The 10,000-nt window shown below is 41.9% G+C and overlaps 1 protein-coding gene across 1 annotated transcript; it reads left to right on the forward strand.

The window, feature by feature from the left end:
• Positions 1-463: 463 nt before the first annotated feature.
• LOC140364938 (gamma-glutamyl hydrolase-like) lies at positions 464-5,042 on the forward strand. Its single transcript, XM_072451317.1, has 10 exons — positions 464-641; positions 1,894-2,002; positions 2,106-2,156; positions 2,218-2,302; positions 2,539-2,677; positions 3,287-3,393; positions 3,469-3,559; positions 4,032-4,166; positions 4,564-4,809; positions 5,002-5,042. Exons 1-10 carry the CDS (start codon positions 464-466, stop codon positions 5,040-5,042), a joined length of 1,182 nt encoding a protein of 393 aa, XP_072307418.1.
• The last annotated feature ends 4,958 nt before the right edge of the window (positions 5,043-10,000 follow it).

Here is a 10,000-nt window from a genome sequence, read left to right on the forward strand (position 1 = left end):
GTTTATGAATAATATCTCAGGAATGACTCAGAATCTGCATCCGTCTCTCAAATTGAACAGGTTCTTCGGGATGGCCTCATGTGAACTAGTCATGGGTTTTTGAGTCACGTCGGTGATGAACTTTGACCTGCTTCGGATCGTTTGTGTACAAATCGTGCGCTTCCTTCATGTCTCTTGTGATGTTACGCAGTTTTGCACTTTTTACACAATGTGAAACCCACTGATGAGCGGAATTTGTGTTTTAATAATCGCCAAGAATCCATCAGACTTTGTAAAAACTGCGTGTCCATCCGCTGACAACAGGGGGAGTTCCCCATTGGAATTTCCCTCATTGTGGGACAAATAAAGGTCTTGTCTTATGGCACAACAGCAGCAAACGCTCATTCCACTAGCTTCAAAACACTGCTGCTCACACACCGCTCCGGGCTGTACATTGTGTTTTACTGTTACGTGTCTCTAGTACATGCAGTGTCCAGTATCGTCCATAGAGGGCGACGTGGAGGACTTTGCTCGTGCAGCACAGCAGCACAAGCCAAAAAGTCCTCTCTCCAAAAACAGCGAGATGTTTCTGCTCGTCTGCCTCGCCGCTTTCATCTCACCCTGTTCTCCCACACGCTTCAGAGACGACGGGCCGGTTATAGGTGAGATGGTTTTGCACTTCTTTTATTTCTGCTTATTAGCTCAGAAAGAGGCAAAGAGAGAAATACTTAGCAAAGTTTTGGAATAGAGAAAGGAGTGGAAGGCATTTTCCCAGGCGTTTCCTCCTCTGAGCCACACAGCTCCACACGCCTCTTTATTTAACAGCAGCACGTGGACTTTTCAGATTGTTTTATTATTGTTTTACTGTCTGCAACTGCATTATGACTAAATTAGACATGTATTTACTGCCGCAGGAGTCGGTCTTTATGAAGGGAGAGCAACGCAAGAGGTCAATGTTGTTGCCTGGAAAAACCAACAGTTTTTATTTCGACTGAAGTTTTTTTTGGTATATATTACATACATTTTTGAAGGTGTCCACCATCTGAAGACATGAAGACGAAGCATTCATATGAAAAATCCATAATCTAATGCAGATAGAAAAGTTGCAGTAAAAAGACACTTTTTTACATAAAAAGAAAAACACAATTTATAATGGAAGTGTTATGTGTGGTTTAAAAGTGGGAGTCATCAGTCAAAACACCAGGGTATTGTAACACTTCTATGACATTCCCTTCAAGAGTGGACACTGGGACAGACTGCTGCACCTTCTTAGACTTTAAAACACAACATTAGCTTAGCTTAGTCAGCATTTAGGGTTAGTTTTAACTGAAGAAGTGAAGGCTGCACAGCTACAAAAGCTTTCTACAGGGTTTCAATGGCCTGAGCCAGAGAAAATGCATGTTAGCATCAGAGATATTTTGTCATTGATGTACAAGATGAATAGCAAGGGCCCCAAAACTGAGCCCTGTGGAACCCCTTGTGGACATCAACATAATCAGAACAAAGCCCCTAATATTTCATGCATTGAGTCCTGTTCTTCAGATCATTTGAAGACCATGTGACCGCACGCTCTGACAATCCTGAGCAGTCGACAGTGTCACAAGCTTTTGACAGAGCTATAAAAAGTGAAGCGCTGTAATGTTTCTTATCAAGTGCCAAAATAATACAATTTACCATCTTCATAGTAGCAGTGATAGTGCTGTGCTTCTGAAGCCTGATGTCATTAGAGTTTCGTTCAACTCTTCAGACACAAGAGATGACAGAATCTTTCATTAAAAACACTTGAGTTTGACACTGGTCTATCATTTCTGGATCATGTAATTTCTTTGGCTTTGATTGAAAGATTAAACATAATGATCTCTGCTGTAAAACCTGCTGCCGCAAGTGAGGCTTTACGGTCTGGCGTGTGTGCAGGGCTCATGGCTCAAGACGTGAAATACCCAAAGGCAAATAAAATAAGCTACATCGCTGCGTCGTACGTCAAGACCCTGGAGTCGGCTGGAGCGAGGGTCATTCCTGTAATGTGAGTGTTTGAGAGCAGTTTACAGCACATTCATACAAACTGCTCTGCATTTACTGCATCACCCGATTATGAGGGAAAAACATGAATTTATCATCTTTTAAAGGATTGGCCAAACTGAGGAGGAGTACACAAAACTATTCAACTCTATTAACGGGTAAAAGTCTTATTAGTACACTTAGTATTCATAAAGTCTAAGTGTCTTTCTGTGTCTTCAGATTCTTTCTCCCTGGAGGATCTGCCAACCTGATCGACTCTGGTTATGCCACAGCAGCAACGGTTTTCTATCATCTGGCCATTGAGGTAAATGTTTACTGTAAAAGGGCTGTTTTCTATTGCTTTTATTCTATTTGTTTTGTCCTATTCAAAAATGGCTCCAGCGGTCAGCAGGGGGCAGCAGAATGCCCTTCTGTTTGGATATTTCAAACTAAATTGAAAGCCATGTTTATGTTCTTTGTTTGATTGTAGCTGAAGTGCAATCCCTTGGTCACATTGAGCTCGACCTGTCAGTCTAATATCAATCTTTTTCTCTTTGTTAGGCAAACAAAAAAGGAGACTATTTTCCAATTTGGGGCACTTGCCTTGGATTTGAACAGCTTGCCGTTCTGACCGCTCAGAAGAACATTTTAGTGAGAACAAATACTTCTGCAGTGTCTCTACCTTTGAACTTCACAGACGGTACGAAACTGTATCAATGCAATTACATGTTCTTCAATCAGTTAAAAGTCGTATAATGAATGTTACATTTACAATAATCTACCGGGATAAAGGGATAAAGCTAATTATCCTAAAACACACAGAGAGAACATGAAAAGACCTTCTAGACCAGAGGTGGGCAATTATTTTCCTCCGAGGGCCATATTCGAATCCAGGCAAGTAGCGGAGGGCCGGCCCGCGATCGTTGGTGTGAAAAATATTGGCTATGAAATCTATGATTTAATTCATTTCACGTCGTCTTTATTAAGGATACAAGTGCAGACGGAGGCCTAAGGGCAAAAAAAAATATGTTAAACATTTTCTATTTTTTTTTTAATTTCAAATTAAATATTATTTGGCAGGTTTGGAGGGCCAAATTATAAAGACAAACGGGCCGTATGTGGCCCGCGGGCCGTAGTTTGCCCACCCCTGTTCTAGACACAATGAGCTTCAACATGTGAGAATCTTATCACATGAAGAATCTAAAAGATATAGTTTTTCTCCTCCCATCTCCAGAAAACCTCAGTATATTTATATTTATGGTGCACACGTTTGTTTTATGTGTTTTGATTTCGCTCTCTTGATTTCCAGAGGCAAACGGAAGCAAGATGTTTAGAGATTTCCCTCCTGAAATGATGCACGCTCTGGCCACTGAGCCAATGACAATAAACGCTCACAAGTGGAGCATTTCCATGGAGGTAAATGTCACGTTTAAGATTGGAGAAGGAACTTTCACATGTAAATAAATAAAACCATGTTTATCTGTGTAACAGACGTACCATGAAAATGCAGATCTGAACAGGTTTTACAAAGTGCTGTCCACAAACACAGACGGGATGGTGGAGTTTATTTCCACTTTTGAAGGTAATCGAGTTTCTGTTTGGACTGAACGTTCACAAGGTTTTTGAAATGTCATTTTAGATGGACGGCCTGTATAACTTTATGAAGAACTTACTGCTTTTAATAGAAATAATCAACATAAAGTACACTTAAGTCAAACGTTTTTCTTACTTATTGGGTCCACAAATGTTCCATATCGACCTTGCTGCTTAAAGTCCTGTTAAAAATATTATAATTAGTTTATTTTGGTCACAGGTATATTCGGACATTATTCCAAAAACATGAACACTCGACATGCAGAAAGACTGAAGAGGCAGTAGCTAAGTTATAACAATCATGAAAGTTTAGAGCGTTTTGGTTTCCTCTGTTTGTGCCAGTTCTGACTCGCTGTAGAACAGACTTTAAACATGTACAATCGAACTCAGGGGCCCAACCATGAGTTAGAATCACTGCAGCAGAAAATATACTGCAAACGTACAAAATGTCTTTGTTTCAGCCTTCGATTACCCGTTCTACGGCGTGCAGTGGCACCCAGAAAAGCACCCGTATGAATGGACCCAAGACTTCTACGGCCACTCGCCAAACTCAATCAGACTGACTTTTTATATCGCCGAGTTCTTTGTCAGTGAAGGTACGTAGAATCACATATTGTGGAGAGTCAGAGGTTTCAAAGGTCCTTCTCCTTCTCAAAATCAAGGCGTCTGGACTTCCATCTGACGGAGCTGTAGACAAACAGCCAGGCTCCGTCAGATTTAAACCGATTTGTCACTCCTGGACAAAATAGGGATTACACCCACTCATTTTCAGGATGGATTAACTATATTTTATCTTAAAGTTTGTTGTTTGGAAGATTTGACGAAATTTTAATACTGAGCATGTCAAAAATGTACCAAAAAGCTCGATGAACAACAGCAGATGTGATGTTTTGTGCTTCTGGATTCACTCTTTACTTTAATGTCAAACCGAGAAATGTACACATATGTTTTACCATAAACTTTACATTTGATCTTTTCCTAATTCCTTTACAGCCAGGAAGAACAAGCACAAGTTTGAAAGTGAAAAGGCCATCCGAGATTTACTCATCTACCATTTTCATCCTAACTACACGGGGGAAACCGCGAGCGTGTTCGAGCAGAAATACTTCTTTTATGACGAGCAGGAGGAAGAAGAGCCACCAGAGGAGGACATATTCAGGGCGAGCGGCGCCGGTCAAACCCTGGCTGAAGTCAACATGGTGCTCGTCACTGCCGTGTTTCTCACCGGGATTTTATCTGGTCAAATATAGTCCAATGTAACCCTTTAAACTCATCAGAATGTTCCAGAATCCACAAAGAGGCGACTGAAGGAAAAATCTGATCCAAACACAGATGATTATAACAAAAAAACTCATGCCAAAAAGGGGAATCCTCAAACCTTTAATTTGTTCTGTAATTCGTTTTGTTTTTCTTGCTTTTGTTTCTTTTTAGCTGAGGCAAAGGCAGAACAGCCTTTGCTGCGTCCCAAATGATGGATGGGGAAACTTCGCCGTTATCGTTTTCCTCTACATAAGTCTCAATGTCTTTAGACATTTTTTGTTTAAACTGGGGATCATTGAATAGACTCGTATTGAGTCTCCAAAGTGTGTTTTTCTGTTTCTGGTCCAGCTCTATTGTGATGTAGATAGGGGAATGGTCACTTAAATCTATTGTTCCAATGTGCACTGTGATTTTTGATCCGTCTTTGTTAAAAATGAAAAAATAGTCTATTCTTGTGTATTTCTTATGTGGGTTAGAGAAGTGTGTATATTGCCGTACGTTAGGGTTCATCTCTCTCCAGATGTTCTCGCCCAATGTTGTTTATTAATTTACGAAATGCATTATTTATCCATCTACCAGCACTTGGTGAGTCTGAGACATCTAATGTCGGCTGAACGTGTATGTTCCAGTCGCCGCCACAGATGAGGGTTCCCTCAGAGTGGTTTACAATAAGGTCCATTGCTTTAGTGTAGAAGGTGAGATCGCTTCCAGGTGGAGCATAAACATTTATCAGTGTAAACAAAGCTCCATTTATTGTTCCCTTTACCAACACAAATCGACCTTCTTTATCTTTATGTTCAAAAGCTATCTTACTTGAGATAATTATAGCCACGCCCCGTTTATGTTTGCCACTGTATGAGGAAGGTCTTTTAAACTTTCTTTAACGGTGCACTGCAGTATACAGTAAACAGGATGAAGCAAAAGTGCAATTTTATTTGAGTATTTGAGTAATTTAAGTGACTCATAAATGCTTGAGTAAATGTGACCTCGGGGGTTTTGCAGCTCACATCACAGCATTCTGAATTTTAGCAGCGAGTCTTATAACAAATAAAAAAGTCTACAACTTGGCTTGATATTTAGTTTATACCTTACAAATAAAAGACCCATTAAAGTTAGTTAATCTGCTTCTCTATTATTAACCACTGACTTTCTAACGTTCTGCTGGTAAAATCAACTGTTTTGGAGGAAACTGCTTTAAAATAAATGTAATTGAAATTTTATGTGAGATTCTGATCATTTTGAGAGCTTTTGTGCCGCACCACGTTTCAGTAAACCAAGATTTAATTGTGAATTTCAGAACTACAGGGTTATAAAGTTTAGTCTTTTCCATGGGTTATTATTTATTAATTTATTCAAGCGCTGGCATCAAAGCAAGATGATGCAAAGCCCACAGGAAGTGCAGTTGTTTGTTACACGCCGAAGGAAGAGGAATTAATCACACTTCAATTATCCGCTATTATACTTTTGTTTGTTAAATAAATGATTTAAATGACAGAAAATGCACATCATTTTCATCTGACTTCAGAATAAAATGTTATTAATAGAACTGTGCTACTTTCTTCACTTTCAAATTAAAATGTTCCAGGAGTTGCTCATGTGCCATTTCAATCCAAAATACACCGCATTTGAGCAAATAAAAGAGTAAATAACAGTGTTACTATTGTTATTATTATTTCTTTTACTTTTTATTAAGAATATAAGAGTATTTTTTTTATAAGAGTTTTTATAAGAGCTTTTCTATTAAGAGTGTTTTTTAAAGTGATCTGTTCTTTGTTGTTTACCTCTGTACCTACTTTGTGTTGCGTTATTTGTTGTGGGACCAATAAAGGTTTATCTTATCTTATATATTTTATGCTCGTGAGCAGGAGAAAGTCATGACCTTCAGCTCAGTTCAAACTCTCGCCTTTCTTATTGTGATTTTACACGCTGAAATGAAGCAACGTTCTAGAATCTAATCCCAAAATTTCAAACATTCAAATCCACAATACTTGACCTGTTTTGTTGAGGATTAGGTTGACATATCTACTATATTAATCTTGTGTCTGTCGGTGTTTCTGCATTATTATCTGATCAGTTATTCATAAACCATGTCAAAATGTAACGACAAACGTACTTTTACACACATTGAAACCCACTGATAAACGGGATTTGTGTTTTGATAATCGCCAAGAATCCGTCAGACGAGCTGCGCGTCCATCCGCTGACAGCAGGGGGCGTTCTGTGGCATGATGGCAGCAAATGTGTTTTCCTCTAGATGCTGATTACACACCGCTCCGGGCTGTACATTGTTTTTTTCTCGTTAGGTAAATCTCTGGAGGACATTTGTCGTCCGTTGGGCTCGTCCGCTAACGTCAGAGCAGCCTATAGATTGTGTGGCGCGTGGAGGACTTTGCTCGTGTAGCACAGCAGCACTCGCCACAAGTCCTCTCTCCAAAACCACAAGATGTTTCTGCTCGTCTGCCTCGCCGCGTTCATCTCACCCGCTTTTTCTACACTCGTCACAAACGACGACGCGCCGGTTATAGGTGAGATGCTTTTGCACTTCTTTCATTTCTGCTCATTAGCTCAGAACGGGGCAAAAATACTAGCAATGTTTTGTGATGAGAAACTTTGTATTTAGCCCCGCGAGTCTCCTTAGCTACAACTATGACAGCAGCGCGTGGACTTTTCAGAGTATTTCATTCACGTTTTACTGTCTAGCATAGACACTAGCATAGACATGAGCATAGACACTAGCATAGCCACTAGCATAGCCACAAGCATAGACACGAGCATAGACACGAGAATAGACACGAGCATAGACACGAGCATAGACACTAGCATAGACACGAGCATAGACACGAGCATAGACACTAGCATAGCCACTAGCATAGCCACAAGCATAGACACGAGCATAGACACGAGAATAGACACGAGCATAGACACGAGCATAGCCACGAGAATAGACACGAGCAGAGACACGAGCATAGACACTAGCATAGCCACTAGCATAGCCACAAGCATAGACACGAGCATAGACACGAGAATAGACACGAGCATAGCCACGAGAATAGACACGAGCATAGACACGAGCATAGCCACGAGAATAGACACGAGCATAGACACGAGCATAGACACGAGCATAGACACTAGCATAGCCACGAGAATAGACACGAGCATAGACACGAGCATAGACACGAGCATAGACACGAGCATAGACACGAGCATAGACATGAGCATAGACACGAGAATAGACACGAGCATAGACACGAGCATAGACACTAGCATAGACCCTAGCATAGACACAAGCATAGACACGAGCATAGACACGAGCATAGCCACGAGAATAGACACGAGCATAGACACGAGCATAGCCACGAGAATAGACACTAGCATAGCCACGAGAATAGACACGAGCATAGACACGAGCATAGCCACGAGAATAGACACGAGCATAGACACGAGCATAGACACGAGCATAGCCACGAGAATAGACACGAGCATAGACACGAGCATAGCCACGAGAATAGACACGAGCATAGACACGAGCATAGACACGAGCATAGACACTAGCATAGCCACGAGAATAGACACTAGTCTGCAAATGATCAAAGCTTTATCTTGACAATATTCATCGATTTGAACATTTGTGTTTCTTACGCCGCTTCTAATTTTTGTGTCTATCCTTTGAAAATGTCCGTTTGGTTTGTCCTTCAAGTTCCATACATCCATTTCCTTCCCTTAATCCGGGGCCGGGTCACGGGGGCAGCAGTTTAAACAGGGACTCCCGACTTCTACCTCCCCAGACACTTCCTCCAACTCCTCCTCCTCCCGAGGCGTTCCCAGGCCAGCTGAGAGACATAGTCTCTCCAGCGTGTCCTGGGTCTTCCCCGGGGCCTCTTCCCAGTGGGACATGCCCGAAACACCTCCCCAGGAGGCGCCCAGGAGGCATCCGGAACAGATGCCCGAGCCACCTCAGCTGGCTCCTCTCGACGTGGAGGAGCAGCGGCTCTACTCCGAGCCCCCCCACGTGTGACTGAGCTCCTCACCTTATCTCTAAGGGAGCGCCCAGCCACACGGCGGAGGAAACTCATTTCGACCGCTTGTATCCGCGATCTTGTCCTTTGGGTCATTACCCAAAGCTCATGACCATAGGTGAGGGTAGGAACGTAGACCGACCGGTAAATAGAGAGCTTTGCCTTTCGGCTCAGCTCCCTCTTTACCACAACAGTCCGATGCAGCGACTGCATCACTGCAGCCGCTGCACCGATCCAACTGTCAATCTCACGCTCCATCCTTCCCTCACTCGTGAATAAGACCCCGAGATACTTGAACTCCTCCACTTGGGGCAAGGACTCCCCACCCACCTGAAGAGAGCAAGCCACCTTTTTCCGGTCGAGAACCATGGCCTCGGATTTGGAGGGACTCTCATCCCAGCCACTTCACACTCGGCTCAAACCGTCCCAGTGCAGCTGCAGGTCCGAGTTTGATGGAGCCTTCAGGACAACATCGTCTGCAAACAGCAGAGATGAGATCCTGTGGTCCCCAAACCGGACACCCTCCAACCCCTGACTACACCCTCTGACCCCTGACCACACCCCTGACCACACCCTCCAACCCCTGACCACACCCTCTGACCCCTGACCACACCCTTTGACCCCTGACCACACCCAGAAATTCTGTCAGAATAGACCTTCACGTTCCATTAACTTCAAATCATAAATCTTATTACTTAAGTAGTTTCCCTAAATACTCTTTTACTTTTGAGTAATCTGTGTGGCCACTACACTGTAGTTTTAATGGTGTGATTTTTGTTTAGTTTTTTTCTTTACTGTTTGACCTCATGTTTTGACCTTGTTTGACCCAAATGCATGTTTATGCCAATTCATAAAATACATATCACTGAAATGATGAGTGTTTGCTTTTTGAGGTGATGGGGAGCAACACAAACCAAGTGGGAAGACTTTGTTACCTGGAAAACCTACTGGACAGTTTTTATTTGGACTAAAGATTTTTTGGTTTAACTGGTGCTATTTTTGTGTGTTTTTGTTTGTTTTTTGTTTGTTTTTGTTGTTTCATGTTTCAAAAAAAAATTGCAAAAAAAAAATGGAAACAAAAGTAACCCGTGCACTGTATTTGAGCGTAGCATAAGGGATATATTACACTTTTGAAGGTGTGAGCACTTCAGTGA

Source organism: Eucyclogobius newberryi, unplaced genomic scaffold (assembly GCF_026437365.1).
Source record: "Eucyclogobius newberryi isolate DKJ021-1_F unplaced genomic scaffold, fEucNew1.0.hap1 SCAF_18, whole genome shotgun sequence".
In the NCBI taxonomy this organism is placed as follows: domain Eukaryota; kingdom Metazoa; phylum Chordata; class Actinopteri; order Gobiiformes; family Gobiidae; genus Eucyclogobius; species Eucyclogobius newberryi.

What these genes read in the sequence shown, in the direction of transcription:
- LOC140364938 (XM_072451317.1), top strand. Translation starts at nt 464, where the DNA reads ATGCAGTGTCCAGTATCGTCCATAGAGGGCGACGTGGAGGACTTTGCT. An exon ending in AGACGACGGGCCGGTTATAG is followed by an intron (nt 642 to 1,893) that starts GTGAGATGGTTT and finishes GCGTGTGTGCAG; the next exon opens with GGCTCATGGCTCAAGACGTG. An exon ending in ACCTTTGAACTTCACAGACG is followed by an intron (nt 2,678 to 3,286) that starts GTACGAAACTGT and finishes CTTGATTTCCAG; the next exon opens with AGGCAAACGGAAGCAAGATG.